The sequence below is a fragment of the Anolis carolinensis genome, chromosome 1 (assembly GCF_035594765.1).
Source record: "Anolis carolinensis isolate JA03-04 chromosome 1, rAnoCar3.1.pri, whole genome shotgun sequence".
Classification (NCBI taxonomy): Eukaryota; Metazoa; Chordata; class Lepidosauria; order Squamata; family Dactyloidae; genus Anolis; species Anolis carolinensis.
The window spans coordinates 244,451,585-244,475,270 of NC_085841.1; the positions used below are offsets into that span (position 1 = coordinate 244,451,585).

At 41.5% G+C, this 23,686-nt stretch overlaps 1 protein-coding gene across 21 annotated transcripts in view; it reads left to right on the forward strand.

Annotated features, from left to right (window-relative positions):
• bin1 (bridging integrator 1) overlaps window positions 1-23,686 on the forward strand; it is a 156,186-nt gene that overhangs the window by 82,524 nt on the left and 49,976 nt on the right. For all 21 annotated transcript variants that reach the window (XM_062967342.1, XM_062967344.1, XM_062967348.1 and 18 more), the window contains exons 2-5: window positions 10,766-10,846; window positions 19,170-19,224; window positions 20,133-20,227; window positions 21,772-21,867. In XM_062967342.1, the coding sequence (XP_062823412.1) occupies window positions 10,766-10,846; window positions 19,170-19,224; window positions 20,133-20,227; window positions 21,772-21,867 (327 nt within the window). The remainder of the gene's footprint in view (window positions 1-10,765; window positions 10,847-19,169; window positions 19,225-20,132; window positions 20,228-21,771; window positions 21,868-23,686) is intronic.

The window sequence follows — 23,686 nt, forward strand, 5'->3', positions numbered from 1 at the left end:
CGCACGTGGCCCAGTGGCTTTCTGGGTTTGCACAGGCTGTGCAGTTCCCAGCAACGTCCAGGGCTCCCTCGGCGGTAGACCTCGAGCCGCGGAGCACCAGCGACAGTTCTTTGGCTGGCTCTGAGGCGTGAAGCCCACCAGAACCAGGCTAGAACCTGGACAGGCCTGGCAACGCTGCTGCGAGTTCGGCCGGAGCACTCGGCCGGCTTCGACCTGCCTCATCGTCCTGTGGTGGTGACCTGCTTCATCGTCCTGCGGTGGTGACCTCCCTTCACAGCGGGGAGGAGGCGTCTTTTCTCTCCTCCTTTCCAAAGCCAGCCTCGGTGCTCCTTCGGCGGCAGGCCTCGAGCCGCAGAGCACGAGGTGCTTGAAAATTTGGCGAAGTCGCCATTTTGGCAGTTTACGTCACTCGGGCAAGGGAGGTATCAAGTGGCAAGTTGCTGTCAGTTGGCATTTTGCAGCTTGCCCACTAAAATCTGGCGCCAAAGGTCACAATCTTTGTAAAGTATAGTTACTTAGTGATATATATTGCTATGGTTAAGTGTTGTGCATTGTATTATATATTGCATTTGCTTGTATTGTAAATTTACTTGCTGGTATGTTGTATTTGCTTTTGTTGTAAATTTACTTGCTATTAAGAATTCATAATGTCTATGCAATTTCAAGATGATACAGATGGTATACCTCCTTCTGAGGCTGAAAGTAGGAATGAAAGGCCCCAAAGGATAAAGCACCCTTCAGCCAAGATGCTAGCCCATCTAATAGATGAAAAGGAGCTCCTCCATGTGAGGTTAGGTTCGGCATGGGAGCGAATTGTAACATTGATGGACAGAATTGAGAGCTTGGGTATTACAAGGGTGCCATCCATATTACAGACCGACCTTGAAGAGACCTTCGGTATTTGGAGGGGTTTGGTGTCTAAGATAGTCCAGGTCCTCGAGCGCATTAACGCCAAGGATTCAGAGTTAGAAATAGTGAGTGTCTTAGCTGACACTAATGAGAAAGAAAATAAGGTGAGGGCAATTCTAGATGCCTTGGAATTTAGTTCTCCACCTGTTAATCTAAGGTCTGAGCCAAAAGGAAATCAGTCTTCCTTATGCAGCCATGAGACCAATCTTTTAAAATCACCTGCTGTGGCACTTAGTCTTAAGTCCAACCGCTCTAGCCAGGTATCTAAGCTAAGGGAGTGTGCATCATCTAAACATAGCCACTCTAGCAAGTCTTCTGCTGCTGGGAGTGCCATCTCTTCCCTAGCTGCCTTGCACATTAAGGAGGCTGCACGTCTGAAGCTAAAGAGCAAGGTAGCGGGGGCGGAGGCTGATGCTAAGGCAGCTGATCTCACCCTTCCCTTTAAAGAAGAAGAGCAACGACTGCAAATAGAACAGGCCCGTAGACAAAGCGAAATGCAAATAGAACAGGCCCGTAGACAAAGCGAAATGCAAATGGAACAGGCCCAAAGGCAAGGTGAAATAGAAATGCTTAGAATAAGGATGGATGCTACTGCCAAAAAGGTAAGGGCTGAGACTTTGGCCAAGGCCCTAATTGAGCCACTCACAGAAGAAAATGTAAGTCAGTTGCCGAAGCAGGACCCTTCTTCCAAGGTGCTTGTGCATCTTAATAGCTTAAACAGCCAGTTTTCGGATGAGGAACAGGAAGACTTCTCTCCTTACCCAGAGCAGGGCCCCAAAGTCACTTTTGAGTTTCCTGCAGAGCAGAGCGTCATAGCGGGGAGCTCACCCTTGCCCGAGCTACCTGTGCCTCCTGCTAAATCCCTAGGTCAGTCAATCAGGGCCTCAAGGCCAAGTGCTAGTTGGCCCTTACAGACAGCTGCACAGGGAGCCACCGATTCGTCAGTGGTCGATGTCATCCCTCCAAGAGGCCAAAGGTTGACGCAAGGTGCACGGTGGGAGTCCACTCCACAACAGCAAACTCCTCAATTGTTCCCTTCGACGCCAGAGTCCCAGCTTGTCTCCATCATCAGAAGCCCCAGAAGAGATCTTAAGGACAAGGGTGTCGAAAAGTTTTCGGACAAGCCTGAGGAATTTCTTCTCTGGAAGGCCACCTTCCAGAGAGCAATCAGAGACTTAAAGTTATTGCCTGAGGAAGAACTGACTCTTCTGGCTGCATGGTTGGGCCCAGCCTCATCCTCACAAGTTAAGAAGATCTACGCAGCCCACGTAGCCGATCCCGACAAAGCCCTGGAAAAGGCCTGGGCCAGGTTGCAGCAGAGGTATGGGGCCAGCACAGAGATTGAAGCATCTCTTATGGACAAGCTCCAAAGGTTCCCAGCTTTAAAACTCAAAGACTTCAAACTCTTGTGGGACCTTAGCGATCTCCTTACGGAATTAGAGTCGGCCAAGGAGAATCCAGAACTGCCCGGTTTGAAGTGCCTCGATCAGCACCTGTCCCAGAGGCAGATCTTGACCAAGCTGCCCTTCACTTTGCAAGAACGCTGGGGACAGGAGGTCTTCAACTACAAGGAGGCCCACTCCCAGGCATACCCTCCATTTTCTCATTTGGTCCAGTTCATCACCAGGGCGGCCAGAGAAAGGAATGATCCGCAGACGGGCCTCCCCACCTTATACCAAGGGACCCATCCAGGGAAGGCATCTGAAGTGGACAAGAAACCACCTAGAGAGGCCAATAGACCTGTCAGCGTAAAGGCAGTCGAAACTCAACACAAGACTGATGAACCCAGGTCGGAGGTAAAAGAGTTGCTTTGCCCTATCCACCAAAAGCCTCACAGCTTGGCCAACTGCAGGGAGTTTAGTAGAAAGTCATACAAAGAAAGGCAACAGCTAGTTCAAAAGCAGGGAATCTGCTTTAGATGCTGTGGAGCAACTCCACACTTTGCGTCCAACTGCAAAGAAAACGTCAAGTGTGAGAAATGCAACAGCCTCAAGCATTGCACCGCAATGCACAACTCCAGTGTCATCTCCCACCCCAAAGGGAACGTTTCACCAAAAGAAAAGTCAGCAGTCGAAGACACCGACAAGCCAGTCGTACCAGAGATGCAGGTGGAGGTTTCAGCAGTCGCCTGTACAGAGCTGTGTTCTGACTCGCACCAGTACAGAGTTTGTCATCCTATCTGCCTAGCGGATGTATATCCAGCCAAGAGCCCTTGGCTTAGAAAGAGACTCTATGTGGCCCTGGATTCACAGAGCGACGCCTCCCTGGCTACTCCAGAGTTCTTCCGCATGTTTGACCTTAAAACCAAGATGGTTGACTACACTATGACTACGTGTGCAGGAAAAAAGAAGTTGCAGGGTCGCATAGCATCTGGCTTTGTTGTCTCCTCTTGCGACCAGAAGAGGCAGTTCAAGTTGCCAGACCTGATTGAGTGTTCCTCCATCCCTCGGAACAAAAAACAAATTGTAACTAGAGAAGTTGTGGAGGCTCATCCACATTTGCGACGATTAAAGAATGCCATACCTGCTTTCCGTCCAGATGTGGACATTGCCCTTCTGCTTGGTGCGGACTGTCCGAACTTGTTCTATGTGAACGACCAAGTTAAGGGACCTCCAGGGGCGCCCATTGCTCAGCTGCTACCACTAGGCTGGACAGTTACAGGCCCAGTGTGCATAAACAAGATGCACCCACCATCGTCGTTGGACTCCAATCAAGCACAGGTGCTTAAAGGTGGACGTCCTACACTTGTGCGCAGTTGCCTAAGTCACATCTCAGTCTACTGCCAAGCAATAACTCCAGAGTATTCCTCCATTTTCAAAGTCTCTGAGAGAGACGAAGCCACAGCGCTCTCGAAAGATGAGCAAAGGTTTTCGGACATTATGAATGCTCAAGTCTCACGAAGTGCAGAGGTGAAAGCCTGCAAATCAACCACAGAAATCAAGATGGGCCAAAGATCTTGCCTGGAACCACACCGTTTTGAACGTTTTTCGGAGTGGCACAGTCTTCTTAGAGCAGTAGCTAGGCTTATACATCGTTTAGCTTGCAAAGATAGTGAGCCTTTACAGGTCCAGGATATGATAAAGGCTAAGAGCATCATATTCAAGTCAGTGCAGAGATCTGCTTTCAAGCAGGAAATAGCTAGGCTAGAGCAAGGGCTCAACATCCCTAATCAAAGTCTTCTAAATGAGTTAAACCCATTTCTAGACAAGGAGGGTATTTTGAGAGTTGGAGGAAGGTTAGCCAAAGCTAAACTCAAGGCGTGCATAAAAAACCCCATCATCATACCCCCTATTAGTCACACTGCATTGCTGCTCGTTCGGCATCACCATGAAAGGATCCATCATCAGGGTAGAACTCTAACTGAGGCAGCCCTTAGAAATGAAGGTCTGTGGGTAGTTAATGCCAAAAGGTTGGTCAACAGTTGTATTTTCAAATGTGTTAAATGCAGGCGCCTTAGGCGAAACTGTCAAAGTCAGTTGATGGCAGAACTACCTCAGGATAGGACTTTGACAGACCCACCCTTTTCCCATGTGGGAATCGATGTGTTTGGTCCTTGGGAGGTTGTCACTAGGAAAACCAGGGGTGGTGTTGTAAATAACAAGAGGTGGGCAGTTTTGTTTACTTGTTTAGTAATACGAGCTGTCCATATAGAAGTCATAGAAGGGATGGACACTTCATCATTTTTAAACGCATTAAAAAGGTTCATAGCCCTCAGAGGGCCAATTAAGTCAATTCGGTCGGACTGTGGCACCAATTTTGTAGGTGCGACCAAAGAACTCAATTGTGTGTCTAGGTTTGGGAGAGACCCAAAGGTTCAGAACTTTACGAATACTGAACAAATTATGTGGACTTTCAATGTTCCTCACGCCTCCCATATGGGTGGTGTTTGGGAGAGGATGATTGGTATTAGTCGCAAAATCCTTAATGCCATGCTTTTGAGTCATAGGTCATTGACGCATGATGTTTTGGTGACACTTATGGCGGAAGTTACCGCAATTATCAACAACCGGCCGCTGGTTCCCCTTACCAGTGACCCTGAGAACTTACAACCACTGACTCCTGCACTTATTTTGACACAAAAGGTGCCAGGATGGAAGGACATCATGTTGCCAGTTCCGGATGGAACTCACCGTGCCCTGTGGAAACAGGTGCAGTCCTTGGCCAACCACTTTTGGAAAAGGTGGAAAGCTGAGTACTTAAGCCAGCTTCAAGCTAGAAGAATCTGGCAAAGCCCACAGGACAACATTGAGGTTAACAACGTTGTGTTGTTAAAGGACAAAGACTTGCCCCGCCATGCGTGGCCCATGGGCATTGTATTAAAGACCTTTCCTTGCCCGGACGGTAAGGTCAGGAAAGTTCAATTAAAGACTTGCAACAGAGACAAAGTGTCCATTTTGGACAGACCAATTAGTGACCTCGTGTTGCTTATTGGAGATGTTTAAAGTTCTAGTGTTTGTATTGTTGTGTATACAAAGGTGTTTGTATGTTTTTGATTGGTAAATTCCCACATCCTGGGAATTTAGCGGGGAGTGTTCCGTCCCCCAGGACGATGGTTTGCCTTACCTATTGGTCGTTTGTTTGTTTTCCCTCCTTTACATTTTGTTTGAGCCTCTGGCTGCAAAAGCCTAGGAAAAATGGCTTGGAATCTGCAAGAGCTGGCTGCAGTTTTCTTTGCAGTGATTGGTCAAAGAATGCAACATCTTAGGACCGCCCTTTTTACCAGGGTCTAGTCTCCATTTTGGAGCTTCATTCTGGCTATAGTCTTCCAACGTGCTGGAGCTGTGCAAGGCTAACTGGGACAAATCATCCTCAAAACCAGGCCAATCTAAGCCTATCCAAATTAGATAAGTATTGAATTATATTGATCTGGAATAGGAAATCTAGTTGGAGGAGCAGGGTTATTCTGTCGCTTCTAGAACTAATCTTTGCTGTAAAGATAGGGAAGGAAAGAGTTTCTCCTTCTAATATAGGCAGCGTGATTAGGGTATAGTGGTTTTATAATCACCTTTGCTTTCTGGAACCAGGGATAATTCTGTACCTAAAACCTATAGAAATTTGTTTCATTTTCTGCAACTTTAAGATCTGTGCCAGGTTTACAACCTTGTATGAATAAACATCCTTTTTTGAAGTTATCCAGACTCAGTCGTTCAATATCTATAGGACAGCTTATAGGGATTTGCAGTTCGCCCGGATAAAGGACAGCACGTTTCAGTTTTATAGTTTTTTATTGTCTGGCGGACGGCACAATGTTAAGTGCAAACTAAAGAGACTGATGGTACTCAGGTGGATCAACTGTGGGTGGAAACTGGAAAGAGGTGGGGACTTTCTCTTCTTACTGTTGTGTGGCCAAAGATACCTACTGTCGTACCTGATCAGTCACCATTGATACCTGATGTTGTATCTAATGTCAAGGGGGGTGATGGACCTAATGTCATACCAAATGTCAATGGGGATGTTGAGCTCGCTAGTCAGCTGAGAAGATTTTAAGTCCAGAAAGTGAGAGCTGTGTTCCTGGAACTGGAGACCAAATTCCCGAGAGAGGCCCAGGGCAGCAGCCTTTCCCTAGAGAAGGGTACTCAGAAGACAATTTGCCAGGTGAGAGAATTAATGAGTCAAGAGATAGGAAGAGCATCTTAATCAAGTTGCATTCAGATTCCCAGGCCATGTGAAGAACAACTCGCTAGTTAGCAAAGAGATCGCTATCTGACTGTAAACTTAATGCTTTCTTGTCTCTTTATGGGACATGAGCTCCTTTATATGAGACAGGGGAAAGATTTTTCTTCAGTCAGGACAATGTTGATTAAAGAGGCAACTGGAATACAGCCTGAGTGAATTGAAATTCTTGTTTCATGTCTCAAGTGATTCAAAGTTTTGGTTTCCAAGTTAACAGATTATCTTGCAGTTCTGTGTGTTGGATTTTAAGCTGACTTTTTATATCCTCACTCCTTGCTTTCCTGGTTTGTGGATTATACCTTTGTACCTTAAATTTTATGGATTTTTTTCATGGTTTTGAACTAATTTACTTTTTCTATTTTTACTGTTTGCTTATTATATAATCTTCAATAAACTGCTTGCTGATTTATACTGGACTGTGGTGGTGTTTAAGTACAGAGATGTTCCTGCCTGGGATGCAACACTTACATTCTGCACAATGGGTGGAGGAAACTTGGAAGTTTCCCATTGTGCTTGAAAGCAAGCTATAGTTCCTTTAAAATGAAGCAAACTATAGTTTTCTAAGACCCTAAATACATAGGAATTTATTGCATGAAGCCATAGCAGTCATACTACAATTAGTAGCAGATACATATTGGGTTGAGCATCTTCAATATTGTATTTATTTTCATTTGCATAATTATGTTAATTGTACTTCTGCACGTTCTTGTAATTCTGACTCTCCTCACTTCTCGTTTCATTTTTTTTTAAATGAGCAATTGTGTAGTTTCAGCAATAAAGAACAACAAAAAGGTAACTATCATTGTAAAATTTGACTACACATAGGAGGAGGTTGAGAAGGAAAATCCTACCCCCTGACATAATTTAATTGTTTGCATGGAAGCAGAATGGAGGCACTGTGGGAACACTGGGGAATTCTGAGTTATTGATTTGTGTGATAGGGACCATCACCAAGGTGGTGGGCCAGCTTCACTGCTGGCTTGCTTGCCTTGTGCAATGCATAATAATAATAATAATAATAATAATAATAATAATAATAATAATAATAATAATAATAATAATAACAACAACAACAACAACAACAACAACAACAACAACATTTCTATTCTCCCCCATGTCCCCGAGGGGACTCAGGGTGGATTCCAACATACAACAGCAAACATTCAATGCCTCCATAAAACAAACAAATATAACAAATACTGATATCAAGTCCATAGTTTGGCACATCATCCAAATGCATTCACCTGTCAGAAAAGATCAGATTTTCTTTTGCTGTTTTAAAAATTAACATAGCCACTGCCAATCCTAATTTACAGATATGTGCAGTTGCATCATATTTGTATATGTTGGTTTATGGTATTACTTTTCTGTCTATATCTGAAGATGACATTTTTAAAGCCAGTTTTCAGATACGGTGCTTCCAGAAGAGTGGGTGGGTGCGCAGGTGAGTGAACAAAACACCATACCTGAAAGGGGGCGGGCAAAGTTATTGTTTATGTAGTTCAGCAAGACGCATGGAGAGGGAAGCCTAGCTAGACAACTGAAAGGCTGTCTTTTATGTACATAAAAATGGCACAATATTTTAAAAGTGTAATAGTCCCAACCCCCTTTTTCGGGTAAAAAAGGGAGATTATAAAGTGTGATTATTATGCAATGAAATATGGTATGCTACCACTACTGCTGCTATGTGTTCCTGCCGCTTTAGTCCTCCAATTTCTCAAACCAGACAATCCAGAGTTATCTGTGTAGGAAACAGAATGACATTCAAGGCACCCTCCACATTCAGCCATGCACTTGACACTGTACAAAGAGCATCAAAAGGGAATGGCTGATAAATGAAGTGTCTTGATTACAATTTACTCTGCCTGGAATAATGGCTGTATTTCACTGCCAAGAAGGATTGCTGGTGTTAAAAGAGGCCTGGGCTGTTTCCCGTGGTTATTCTAGGCCTCCCTGTTGGCTGGATAATGGCAATACATATGTATCACAGACTTCTGAAAATCAAATTTTGCTAAATTTAAAGGCAGCATTTATGCCACATGGTTGCTAGGGTTACCAGGTTTCAGGATGTTTGCTGAAGTCCCAGGGAACTCCTATGCTTCTGTAGGTTTCTGTAGGAATCTCTGGATCAAAGTACGAGAAAGTTTGCTTTTTTTTAATAAATGGACTGGTTTTACATCTTCATCCCACCTCAGCTGGTGGAAGAGCTGCTGATATATTACAAAGGTGTTTGTACGTGTTTTGTGCTTTGCATAATGTTAGCTTGACAAAAGTCATGACTGAGGTTAGGACACCAGCGAGCAAGTGAGTGTATATGCTTGCACCCACTGTGTCTGTTTCCGGTATTAACTGGCTCCAAATCAATTTGATCAAATCTCCAAATCCTTGTCTGCCTTCCCTGTATGACATCCTAAGGGCTCGATTCAGCAACATAATCAGGACCTATCCCTGCTCTCATATTTTGGCATGAAATCTCAAGTTGAGTTGGCAGCTTTTCTTTCACAAAATATCCCATTTTCTTTGAGACGTTTCTGTTGAAGACTTGCATGGTGCTATGGGTAGTTACTAAATACTCTATAAGCATCAGATCTTGTCTTATCTTGCAGGGTCAGCCCTGGTTATTATTGGGATGGGAGACAAGCAATGCATGCTATAGGTTATATTTCAGAAGAAGAAAGTATTTCTTGCCTAAGAAAACCCTAGGAAATCCTGGAGTCGCCATAAGCGGACAGGTGACCAAAAGCTCCCCCTGCAATACAGAAAGCTGGCTGCAAATGCAGCAGTTTACTAGAGATGTATTCCTTCACTAAATAGTTATTTTAATAATTTTCTTTCTGTTGTAAAAAACCTTTCATCTTGCTGCTTATTCTGCACAAAATTCATACATGCTGTATAGGATCGCATAGGATTATTTCTCCACAAAAATATATAGGGAATGCTATTTCCAGCACAGAAAATACTAATTTCAGTGTAATAATAATAATAATAATAATAATAATAAGAAGAAGAAGAAGAAGAAGAAGAAGAAGATGCAGGCTAAAGAGTTCAAGGTGGGATCCAACATAGTCAAAACACACCAACATAAAATACATACAACAGAAGCGATTTGAGAACATACTGCAAGTCGCTTCTGGTGTGAGAGAATTGGCAGTTTACAGAGATATTCCCCAGGGGATGCTCAGATGTGTTACCACCCTGTGGGAGGCTTCTCTCATGTCCCCGCATGGAAAGCTGGGGCTGACAGACGGGAGCTCCACCCGTAGATTCGAACTGCCGACCTTCAAATCTTCAGGTCAGCAGTTCAGCCAGCACAAGCATACAACTATAATCTTCCTACACCACAACACATGGCACAGAGATCAAAATATAATAATACCTCACTCACATGCAAATTTATTGCTGAATATACTTTGTCAGTCCAGAATTCTTCTCATCAGGATTTTGTAACACTTGGGAAGTGTGTTTTTGACTAGTTTTAAATATTTTCAAATACTCTTTCCATCTTGGTGGTTTACTTTCACCACTTTTCTAACACCTCCCTCATCAGTAAACAATACATATCTGTCAAAATGGCAGTAGGGTAATGGAATATAACTTTCAGTGTCTTGAAATGCAAAAGTGTAGCACGCTGGAGGTGGTGGTGTATGATGAAAATTGGTCATCACTCCACCATAGTTGTCCACCCCTGCCTTACAAGCTGCCTTATGTACTGAATTGTATTCTTTTTTTATTGTGTTATACAGGCAGTCCTCAAGTTATTAACAAGATAGGTTCTAGATTTCACCTCACTTTCTGTCCCAGTGATAATAATCAAATTTTGAAAAATCTGGCTTGTTGTGGAAACAAGGATTGGAGAGAAAGCTTCAGTGGAGATCCCCCTTCACCCAGATAGCAATTTCAGGAGTTAATTTCTTTCTTATGGGTAGATTTCTCTCATTTCTGTTATCTCACCTCCATTATTAACTATGAGTCATTTGTAAGTCAACTGTTTGTAACTCAGGTCTCTTCTGCACTGCCATATAAAATCCAGATTATCTGCTTTGAACTGGATTATATGGCAGTGTACTCATATAATCCAATTCACCCCTCTTCCCCCCCCCCCACCTATCCCACTTTTTGTCAGTAGTGTTAAATCTTTGTGGTTCTAAAATCTTTTCTCTCTTCTCTTTTTATGCACATCTAGGTTCTGCAAAAACTTGGTAAAGCTGATGAAACAAAAGATGAGCAGTTTGAACAATGTGTGCAAAACTTCAACAAACAGCTGGTAAGTAATTTTGAAACTGTAATTCTTTAGCACTTGGAAGCAACCCATTACAGAGAAGTTGACATTTGCAGTTACAGTAGAGTCTCATTTATCCAACATAAACGGGCCTGTAGAACATTGGATAAGCGAAAATGTTGGATAATAAGGCGGGGTTTAGGAAAAGCCTATTAAACATCAAATTACATTATGATTTTACAAATTAAGCACCAAAACATCATGTTTTATAACAAATAGACAGAAAAACAGTTCAATACATGGTAATGTTATGTAGTAATTACTGTATTTACAAATTTAGCACCAAAACATCACAATGTATTGAAAACATTGACTACAAAGACATTGACTACTAAAAGGCAGACTGCGTTGGATAATACAGAAAGTTAGCTAAGCAAAGGTAGGATAAGCGAGACTCTACTGTAATTTGATCTGGAACTACAGTAAGGTTTGATCACTTTACCTAATGATTGCGACATAATGTGTAGAATGCAACTGTGTCCTTAAAGTTACATTTATATTTATGGAAATATTGAGGAGGAATATTATACGATTCAAAGTCTATTGTGAGTGTTCAGGTGACTGAGAAAATGGGAGAGTAACTTTATGCAATAGGGAGCCATCTTTTTTCTTTTAAAGGAGTTGCTTTAGCTATAGTTGAGAAACAGTAATATAAAGAATTGCCTAAAAAACCCTCATCTGTACCTAAAATATTATCTGAATGATTTCCAAACTCTGAGCCTATAGAGTAAATTGTTATCATTGAACATTGTCCTGCTACGTGTTAGTATTTCCTTGAATAACTAATGCAACCAGAAACCATTTTTTTTTTAGAAGTGGGAGGTTGGTGTAGAAGATGTATCCAGAAGGAAGATGTAGTAGTGATAGATTAGTCTGAGCAGACACTACCGGATGACTCACTCATCTTTAGTCCTGCATACAGATTGGATATTGTAACACTACTTGCTTCTTATCTCAAGAGATTTAGCAAGTACAATAGGGCCTTCACTATTGGCTGGGATTTGGTTCCAGGACTCCCGTGGAAACCAACATCTGTGGAAGCTCAAGTCTCATCATATACAATGGCATAGCAAAGTGGTGTCTCTTGAAAACCATTGAGGCTTTGTTTTAGTTTTTGGCTGTCCATGTGGCACCTGGGGGTCTCAGGCCATCAAAATGCCTCCCCCAGATCTGCCATAGTTGCCCACTTCAGTTGTAAATAAATGAAAAGAAAAAATAGCGCATCTCCTGAGTTATACAGCTGTTTTTCCAAAGATGAGGTGATTTCTACTGGAACTGATTGTAGGATGAACAAATCACTCCCTCTTCTCACTGTTCCTGAAGTCTTGATCAGAGTCCCAGTGACTGTTTACATTTAACATAACAGAGTCATGGAATGCCAAATTCCATCTTTAATGTCACATCTTGTTTGACCCTTTGTTTTGCTCCTGAGTATACTGTGTAATGTAGTTTGAGGCTTGGAATTCAGAAATGCCACATCATTCTGAAACTGGTTTCCTGGACAGCTTTTAGGTGCTGTAGTTCTGCCAAAATGTTGTGTATGTAAAAAAGAAAATATTTCCTGCTTTGAAATTGGGTTTGCAGGATTTTCTTTGATTCCCCCGGTCTCTCCCCCGGTCTAGCCCACGTGCATTATATCAAGTAGATCACCCTGGGAAACCAAGCTTCTAGCAGCTTGTTAGGAAATCTTGAAACACAAGAAAGCTGAGCTTGTACATGTACAGTCAGAGCCCTTTTTCTAACAGGAAGGATGGTCATGACTTCTGGGCATTCCTTGAAAAAGGGACCCATTGTTTGCTGTTTTGCTGTGAAGACTAGCAGCTATCCTTGATTTGCTATGAGCTCAGAATCTCTTTCTGTACACTCAATGTTGGTATAAGCTCTGTTGTGAAAGTGGAAGGGATATAAAATTAGCTCTCTCACTCCATAGTACTGCCATCTTTTTAAAATTCTTGAATGGGGAGAGGGAGGGGTGACCTTGTTCTAAATACCCTGTATGTCCATTCAGAGAACTTGCTAGGCTGTGTCTTGCAAATGGCACGAGATCTGCCCCTGCCTTTCCTTAGGGACCAACTTTGCTACGTGACGCACAAGGCAAGCATGGGTTTTTTTTGGCAGGGGTATTAGCATTCAGATGGTCCCAGGCACCTCTGGAGTTTGATGGACACCACAGCTGGGGATAGGCAGAAGGAGGAAGAGTCTCTCTGTATTACATATCAGTCTCTCAGAATAAGCTGCTGCATTTACCATGACAGACTAAGATTGCAGATAAAGATGTATGCTTCTTCAGACTGGGGGCAGGCACTGTTGCCCTACTTCATTCTCCGAATGGGGATTCTAGATGATATTGCTAGTAAACAGTAACTCTTTGTTGTTTTTCTTCATGTGCCTCTATCTTTCTTGCACCCTTATAAGGTAGAGAATATAGAGATAACAAAACTTACATTGCCAAAAATGCACAATAATTTTTCAGATGACCATGTTTATTTTTCTTTTGTTCCCTGACTTGCCAAATTAACTTCTGCTCTCTATTTTTGCCTCTTTTGCTTTTGAAGTGTATCTTCAAATCAGCTAATTACTTTGGGGATGAGTGGTGAGGAAGATGAGAGAATGTTTCCCTACCATTTTAGACATATGAAGCTGCTTATTTCAATTATTCAGGCATTGGTATCAATAGTCTATTCTAACAGTGACTTTTCTGTTAAAGCACAGTTATTCCAGGTCTAAGGCAAATGATTTTCACCTCACCTGAATGCTAATTCTTTTAACTAGAGATGCTAAAAGTATTTCTTTTCCTTGCCAATTTCTAGCGTAGAGCATTCTCACTGCTGTAACTAAGTAGTTGAAGAGTATCTCTTTATTTTTCTATATCAAACATTCCCAAAAAAAGCATTCTGGTTCCATTTTGACTTTTATATCCAATATTTTCTTAATCTTATGCTCTATCTTAACAAGATAACATTGCCTTGGTTTCTTAGACATATGTACATACCTCAAGAAAGGTCTTCTGCACTCATGTCAGCCTGCCCAGATGTCAGGATTTTTGGCTTTTGTTGGATATTCTGATCTCACCAAAGAAAAGGATGGTGGTTGCAATGGGGATAATATTATTTGTGTGTTGTTCTCTAATTATAGAATTCTATCAGCCAAGAAGCTTGCTTGGTACCTCATCTCTAGTCCTTTAGAGAAACAGTTTTCTTGTTGTTTCTTCTATATTTTAAGACATTGATAGTTTTATTGAATAGCTCTTGTTTTAGAGATGTGTATGTATATAGTGGGGGCCCTGGTGGCACAGTGTGTTAAAGCGCTGAGCTGCTGAACTTGCGGACCAAAAGGTCCCAGGTTCAAATCCCGGGAGCGGAATGAGCGCCCGCTGTTAGCCCCAGCTCCTGCCAACCTAGCAGTTCAAAAACATGCAAATGTGAGTAGATCAATAGGTACTGCTCTGGCGGGAAGGTAACGGCGCTCCATGCAGTCATGCTGGCCACATGACCTGGAGATGTCTATGGACAACGCCGGCTCTTCGGCTTGGAAATGGAGATGAGCACCAACCCCCAGAGTCAGACATGACTGGACTTAACGTCAGGGGAAAACCTTTACCTTTACTTATGTATATAGTGCCACCACACTATCCTGATATCTACTTTTATCAGATGTCAGAAGTTAAGCAAGGGAAAGTATGGTTAGCATTTGGACCACAAATCATCTTGGAATCACTAGGAAGGACTAGGAAAGAAATCTACCTTAAACTCCAAAGAACCATTACTGCCAGTTAGACTTGGCAAAACTGGGCTAGAAGATCCCATGGAGTGACTATATATTACAACTGCCCTATGCTTCAATGCTTTGGGATATTTATCTGCATTTTATTTATTTAATTGCAATGCAAATTGCCTGGGGAAGTATATTGAGAACAGCAGAGCATTAGTGTCATAAAAATAGGTTGACATTTCTTTACTAAGCCTGTGAAGTACTCTGAACTGCTGAAATGCACAATATACACCAACATTTAACTTGGATGATTTGAAATGTACTTGCAATTGGATACTTACTTGGAATGCATCTTGATGCAGTTTACATAGCTTACTGAGGTGACTAGCGCTTTCACTACTCATTTTCACATCTGGAGCTTCTTAAAAGCTCTGCGTGTAGAGGGAAGCATTCTTTGATCTGTTGGCAGAGAACAGGTGCACTGTGTGTGCAGAAATTCCCTCTTGTGGGTTGCTATTGGGAGAAAGTGTTAATGCTAAAAATAATTTCCTAAAATGTTTTTAGATATACCCATGGGGCTGTGATAGAGCGCAGAGCCTTCACCAGTAGTTGGTGTGTGCTGCAGTTAGAGGGGTAGGAAAGAACAAAATCATGGCTGTTGATGTCTTATGGCAAAGAAGATAGAGATTGGTTAGCTGTTGACCTCAATCAGAACAATTCACATGATCCCCATGATCCCCATAGGAAAACCATTCCTCTTGTATCCTCTGGCTTTTAATCTGAGGCCCTCATTGCACTTTGGGTGTACAGGATTCATGAGGCATCCCGTACTCCCAAAGATTATGCCCATGTGGTGGAAATGAAATAGAACCATTAGAACACATCTTGTTGCAGTGTCACTATTACTTAGCTCAATGTGGCCAACTCTTACACCCAGTCCTGACCTGACTGTCCGACTATTCCCCGCAAGGCAAGGTCAGACATCTTTTGGAGGACAAGCACCACGGGGTGACCCTCATGATGGCAAAGTTCCTTGCAGTGGCAGCAAGACAGAGAAAGAGACTAGTTTCCGATCAGAATATTACCTGACATTATGTAGTATGTGTCTGTATTGTTTATTTACCCAGTTACGAGGGATTTGTAAATTCCTGTATGCTATTTATTCAACAGCTGTGGATCTATGGACCATAATAAAGTTTTGTATATTTGTATGAGGTTACTCTGTATCTGCCAGACCAGTATCTGCGGTCTCCGTATCTGATATCAGATATCTGTATCTGACAAAATACGCCCTCTGACCATTTTCTAGGTCCTCCAGTGAGAGTTTATTACATTCTTGGGCTAGAAGTCCTTTATTTTAATGGGATCACGATTATCCATAGTTTTGTGTATCCATACGAAGTATGGGAATGTATTGTTAGACTCACAATAGCAGCAGTCCTCTTTTCAGGACAAAACTGAGATCTGTTGTGTTTGAGTAAAATAAACAGCATTATCCTGTTCGTCCTCTTATTTTGTGTGGGTATTTAAATACTGGGTTGGAACACTAGCAAAGTTACTGAGAAGGTATATTTCTTATGTGCCAGTCCATGATGGGTGATTTAATGCATTAATGATAGCAATTTTACTTCTTGCCTTCACTCTGTGTTTCTAAGACAATTCCAAGCTGTTTGAAGATTGTTGGGCTAACATCGCTAGGATGTAGACCTCTACAGCTTGCAAAGTAAAGGCAGAAAAATATGTGGTTTGAACTCTTCCAGAGACTTTGCAGTAAAGGGTGAATTTGAACACTGAAGCCACTGATGTTGACCATTGTGGGGCACAGTACCTTCTAGCTTGGCTCTCTGATCAGTTTGAAGTGGTAAGGGGGCAAGCATTAGCAATGAGTTGATGTGAGAAGGAAATGTACATATTGGCATTATTGCCTATGCCAAGTACCGTGAGAATCTTGGCATACTGTGTGGCTACTGTTTAGTTTGACTAGCACAGGATAAGAAAGAAGCTGCAGCAGACACATTTAGGATTAATGTTTTCAGGACAGAAGGAAGCTCATGAGAGGAAACATCTATTCAAACCTTGGTACCTTTTGCGGCAGATGTTCTGTGAGTTTCCTTTTTTTTTAGTGAGAGTGAAAGGAAGATGGAAATACAGTATCACATATTAGTGTACTGTCAGACAAAACCCCCCTTCCTTTTCCTGCATCCTCCCTTTTGCAGATCTACAGCTGTTTGTCAGGAAGCCAAAAATCCTATCCAACCTTTGTTAATTATAGCTGCAAAAGGGCAACCGGCATGTGACCTTCTCTTTCCTTTTGTATTCTCTTTGGAGGTATTCAAAGACATAACTGTGTTGGTCTGTTTCAGACTAAAGTGCTGACCTCAGTCTCAAAGGTGCTACAGATTTCTTTATATCTCTTTGAAGATGTACGATTTAGAGATAAAACCACCAGAAGAGATATTTTACTTTAGCTGAACAGTGGTAGAAACTCTGGCAAAATATGAGCCTCAAATACTTTAAGAGGAGGATCTCTTTTTAAAAATTGTGCATTCCAATTGTGAACTAGAAGCTTTTCTTTCACTATCCTACACCAGATGGTGGTAGTCAAAGAAAAGGTGGCAGTGGTGAAATTAAGATTATACCAATTCATAGTTGACTTACTTTAGCTTGTAATCAAGTGATGTGTCAATCAAGGGTGATATGTTTTTTTGTAGGGTGAAGTGGTAAAGATGGGGTCTTTCGTGAGTCCTGCTTTCCTCCAATGAAATGGCTGGAAGGAGTGGACAATGCTCAGCATTGCAGTTGTGGTCTTTACTATTGGACATTCCATAGCCTATTGCAAAATGTAACTTATTGCATAAGCTATTGGAACATAACTGCACTCAGTCTATGGGCACATACCCTTTTGGCCACCTTTGGAAAACCACTAGTCAAGAAAAGCATGACCTTGTTAGAAGTCAACTCTTTTAACAAGTGATATTCACAAGCATTAATATAATGATACACAGGTAACTTCAGCTGTTAAACTGAAGAACCATGTCTTTAGACTGCCAAGAATAAAGATACACCGCTACAAAAATATATTTGGTTAGCAGAGGATGGTTGTTTCTTTGCAGTTGAAGTTGTCCAAAGGATACACTCCCTTTAAACCTTAGTTTAAAATATGCACTCAGAGATAAAAACAAAGTCTTCTTTGAAAAATAACATAACTTGTATTAATTCACCATACAGGCACAATTCTTAATAAGGTTCAGTTACTGATAGGATATCGCTTCTTCTCTTTGTCTTGAGAACACAGGATATCATTCTTTATCGATAGTCCTTAATCTTTGAAAATAGTTGTACTCACTGAAATCCATAAGCAAATATGAAGTCTCTAAACTGATATCTCCACTGAAGTCCAAACAGCAAACTGCTATGCATGAAGTTCAAACACAAACTTCCATACATCCACCTCCTCTGAGGTCTGATGTAAGACATCTACTCCCATTGAAGTCCAAACAGACACTGAATACAAAGTAGAGTCTTGAGTTTGCACATGCTCAGTATAATCACATGTCTATAACTCCTCCCACACCAAAGAATCAAATCAACATACATATAGAATACAGGTTACTAAATATATACATTATCAAATAAATAGTGAGTGGCTTGGGAGGTTGCTATTTCCAACATTTACTGATAAAAATAATCAGTCTCTCTAATTATTTGCCAGAATAGTTTCTAAAAATATTAATGCTAAATGATCTCTGAATAGTTAGATATTTGGCAAATATTCCCTTTTTATTTGTTGTCTTAAAATACTTCTTTTGGATCTGATTCTCAGATTCTGAATATTTGAGAGAATTTCTTTCAATTTTGTGTGCTGCTGTTTTGAAAATATGAAGGGAGACTGTGGATTTCCAGAAGCTTGAGTTCTGCATTCTATTGCTCTTGTGAGATGGGAACTCTTTGTCTGGAGAACCTGGTTGGTCACGTCTCTGAGGACTTCTAGATGAAACCTTTCTGCTTTTCCAAGAACATTCATGCATCCGCCTGCTGTTGGCATGACCTGGGAACATTGCTGCATCCCACTGTCTTACACCCACAGGATGGGATCTAGAATTTTTGGTAACAGGGACATAGGAATAGCTCCGTTTTCATGCTGTTTACTGAATTTGTGTTTTGATTTTGGTATGAATGGAAGCTGCTTGGGAAGCTCCGTTTTCATGCTGTTTACTGAATTTGCATTTTGATTTTGGTATGGATGGAAGCTGCTTGGGAAGTCCTAAATTGGTGGATATAGAAAAGTAAAAGCCTTTGGAAGCCTTTGGAAACAAAGTGGTGCTTAATAAATGGGAATAATATAGGCTCAGTTTGGGATATTGTTTTATAGGACCCTGAAAAGGCCACCTATTTTAGACATGAGTTTGAAAGCATATACAGAATGTCTTGGAAGCTGGATTAAGAGACTGTACCAGTTTGGTTCGGAGAAACTACATTGGTCACAATCTGCTTAGGGCATTAAAAGATGCATACTAGTATTTTGAATTATATAGCCAATCCATTGATGAAAGTTACAGTCAGCTTACTTGTCATGTTTACTGGGTTTTTTTTTCAGATGGAAGGATCCAGGCTGCAGAAGGATCTCAGGACATATCTGGCTTCAGTAAAAGGTAATCTCTGAATAATTGTTGTAGCATTTCTACAATCTTCTGCTGTGAAGTGAATGGCATAGACAGCTGGAAGTTTATTTATGTCTAACTCAAGCAATGCCAGAAATAGCTATATTAATTTTTGAAAGCTCCTCGGCCTTCCATAAAAGTAGAAAAATGTGAATAACTTCAGGTGGGATGGGAGGGTGGGACATTGCCACTTCAGTTACCAGGGGGTAGGTGGGTACCCACCATGGTCCTAAGGGGACCTCTCGCCTCCTGCCCTTTTCTCCACCTGCTCACTCACTCTCTGCTTTCTTATTGCTTTGCCTCTTTCTCTGGTTGCCAAGATACATTGAAGAGAAGAAGCCTGGGAAGGTAGCTTTCTTGCTGCCTGTAGGGAGGTAGGCAGTGAGCAATCATTTGCATTTCTGTGGTCAACTTCCCAAACATTGACCATATCACCACACTGGAATACCTAGAAAGAGAATGTATTAATCAAGTCCACGAAAGTTAAAGCCACAAATGTGGATGGCTGAGTGTAATTGTGCAGTGTAGATGCACATTCAGTCTGCCTTTTTTAAAATAAAAAAGTAGCATGCTTTGAAAAGTATACAGCTACCACAAACACGTGGTAAACACCAAATTTGTCACTTTCTGAAAATAGATTGTATGTTTTTTTTTTTTACAAAAAACATGTCTTATTCTTTTTGTTTGTACACACTGATAGCAGAAAGAGACTTATAGTTTCTGTAGTGTCCTTATATTAACCTCCCCCTTTCTTGCCTAGAAAATAACTCACACAAAGTATTTTTTTTGTCAAAGATTATGAATGAAATCATGATAAATGAGTATAATTTTTGGGATCTTTAACTGGTGAAATAATACTGTGTCATTTGAAATTTAAAATCTGTTTTTTCCCCTTCAAGCTATGCACGAGGCCTCCAAGAAACTGACAGAATGCTTGCAAGAAGTGTATGAGCCAGAATGGCCAGGAAGAGATGACACTAATAAAATAGCAGAGGTGAGGTTTTGTTATGTCATGATTTAGCATGTGTTATGGCCTCTGTGGGGCCATGGTGGCGCAGCAGATTAAACTGCTAAGCCACAGAACTTGCTGATCAGAAGGTTGGCAGTTCGAATATATGGGATGGGGGCAAGCTCCCACTGTTAGCCCCAGCTTCTGCTAACCTAGCAGTTCAAAACATGCAAATGTGAGTAGATCAATAGCTACCACTTTGGCAAGAATGTAATGGTGCTCCATGCAGCAATGCCAGCCACATGACCTAGGAGACATCTATGGACAACGGCGGCTCTTCAGCTTAGAAATGGAGATGAGCATCACCCCCCAGAGTCAGACTTGAGTGGAATTAATTTCAAGGGGAAACCTTTACCTTTACTTATGGCCTCCGTTTCACGGAAGCCATAATTGTTATACTGATGAGTGGTAGGAGTGGTGGGTAAGTTGTAGTATAGAAGCCTAATTTAGACATTACACGAAGCTACAATTTATTATTATGTGATTGTACCTGTTTAGGCCACATATTTGCATCACTTTCCCCTCTCCTATTCTTTTGGTGTGGGCATGAAAAAGTGCTTGGAATTATCTACTTCAACTTAATCCTATCCATAGTTCGGCACTGTACCAGGAAAAGGACAAACCATGTTGAAATTAAATTATGGTTTATTAAAACAAGCCAAGATCATAAATCATGGATTGATCCTGGCTTATTTCAATAAAGCATAGTTTAAATTAAAATGCAGTTTGTCTTTTTGGATGCAGTGTTAAATCATGGCTAAGGCTGTATAAGTGGAATTTGAGAGAAATGTGTGTGCATGTGTATATGCAAATACAAGACTCAACAAGGTTTGTTCATGTGATGCTAAACAAGGCCTGAAGGGAGGCCACATTATATTTATCTTGTATTCTTAAGTAATTCTTTAGTAGAAATAAGTATTTAATTAATCTATATCTATATCTGTATTCTGCCGTATATCAAAGATTTCAATAGTGGCAACAAAACAACTAAAAACAATCTAAGAGAATGTTGAACAATTCAAAATAGTGCAAAAACAATTTTAAACAGAGAAAATCCCATTTCAAATATTATTCCCAGCATACAGCATATAAAATCACTTTAAGGTAGTCTGGTCATCTCTAGATCAGAAAACCTTGGGTGAAAAGCAAGGTTTAAGCCTGATTTGAATGTGAGTCCAGTGTTGATGTCAAATGGGTCCCCAAGGAACAATAGCAATTGGACAGGACAGAATAGCGGGCATCAGATGAGACCCATAAATATTCATAATGTGTAAGTTCTTATTGATTCTTCAGCTGCTCTTAGTGCTTTTACATATATACTACAAAAAAACCTTTACTCATAACAGCACATGTTGTAAGCACATGCATCAGGCAGTTTCACTCATCGCCTGTAGCTCTCGCCTGAGCGTATGCTTGATGGCACACCTGAGTTTGGCATCCATAATGCAGACAGCAACTCATCAAGTTGTACGATAATAACATTTGACAGGTTTTCTACTTGACTGATCTAAGGTCTTATTCTGTTCTAGAACAATGACCTGCTGTGGACGGACTTCCATCAGAAGCTGGTGGATCAAGCCCTGCTAACTATGGACACCTACCTCGGCCAGTTCCCAGATATAAAAGTATGGGAGTCGCTTTATTCTCTCAGATATTCCTTTTTGTAAAATGAAAGAGTTGTCTAAATGGGTGAAAAAAAATCGTACTTGCCTTGTATCCAGTGCTGGCATCACACAATGTTCTTATGGATTTGAATCTAATTCAATTGTTTTTCATCCTCATAGGCTGAAATCTGTTACTTTTATTTATCATGTCAGAACTGAACTGAGGGTACAGTTGTAATGTATTTAAAAACACAAAGTTTTAAAAAACCTTGATATTATACTAAATGTCCTTTGACCAGTAGCTGGCCACTTGGAGTGCCTCTGGTGTTGCTATAAGAAGGTCCTCCATTGTGCATGTGGCAGGGCTCAGGCTGCATTGTAATAGATGGTCTGTGGTTTGCTTTTCCCCACACTCGCATGTTGTGGACTCCACTTTGTAGTCCCATTTCTTATGGTTGGCTCTGCATCTCATGGTGCCAGAGCACAGTCTGTTCAGTGCCTTCCAAGTCGCCCAGCCTTCTGTGTGCCCAGGAGGGATTCTCTCAATCGGTATGAGGTATAGCTTGAGGTTCCAGGTTTTAGCCTGTCACTTTTGGGCTCTCACTCATTGAGGTGTTCCTGTGAGTAACTCTGTAGATCTTAGAAAGCTATTTCTTGATTTAAGGTGTTGACGTGCTTGCTGATATCCAAACAGGGGATGGACCAGAGATGTCACTGCCTTGAACCTTTCATTATTAGCTGCTACTTCCTGGCAGATGTCAGGTGGTGCAATACCGGCTAGACAGTATAATTTCTCCAGTGGTGTGGGATGTAGACATACTGTAATAATGTGGCATGTCTCATTAAGAGCCACATCTACTGTTGTAACGTGGATAGGGCTGAAATCTGTTAAAAATTCAAATTTTATTCCACATTTTTTTTTCTGGAAAACATACATTATTTCATGGGTGCCTGTGGCCCAAGTTGCCTTCTGTGCTGTCAGGGATGGGGTTTTGAGTGGACGGGAGGCACAGGTGGATAGGAGGCTGCCTGATCATTCCCGCCATGAAACACTATTTGTTTCTGTTTTGCTGGCTTACAGTCACCTTTATTTTTCAAAGGTTGGCTTGTGCAGATGATGGCATATCAGTGTTAGCACATCTCCATCAGGGCAGCCCATCTTCTTGAGGTGACTTTTTATCCCTCCTGAGGCAGGGATTGCTACATGAATGTGCACATGCCTTGGTATGAGTGGTACTCTTGACAGGACAGAAGAGGTAGGAGAAGAAGCGGGAAGGGAAGAGCTAGTAAAGGAGCCGGCACAAGCTCACAAGCACAGGAATAATCAAAACCATCAACGTCAAACCTGTGAATGTGGAGAAATGAATGTGTGTGTGTGTGCATATCTCATGTATTTCTTCAATTGTAAGATGTCATTAATTGTAAGATGCACCCTAATTTTAGTATCACCATTAATAATACATGATACACCTGCAATTCTATGATGCACCCCATTTTTAGAGATCTTAACATAGGAAAAATGTGTGTCTTAAAATTGAAGAAATACAGTATCCGTCTGCCTGTCTATCTATCTACAACAAAAGAGAAGGGGCTGCTTTCAACATGGTGGTGGTCATGTGTGTAGCACTCAGTGCATGGAGAAGGAAAGGAAGAGTGGAGGGAGTGAGGGGAGAAGAGAGAAGGGAGAAGGAGGTACAAATATAGAACATAAAGGAAATAAGAGCCTCAGAGAAGAAGCCAAAGCTTCTTTCAGTGTCTTGTTTTTTGCCAGATTTCCCCTGCTGTCCATACATTTGAAGAGGAAAGTTTGAAACTGTAGCCCATGTAAAATTCCCATGAA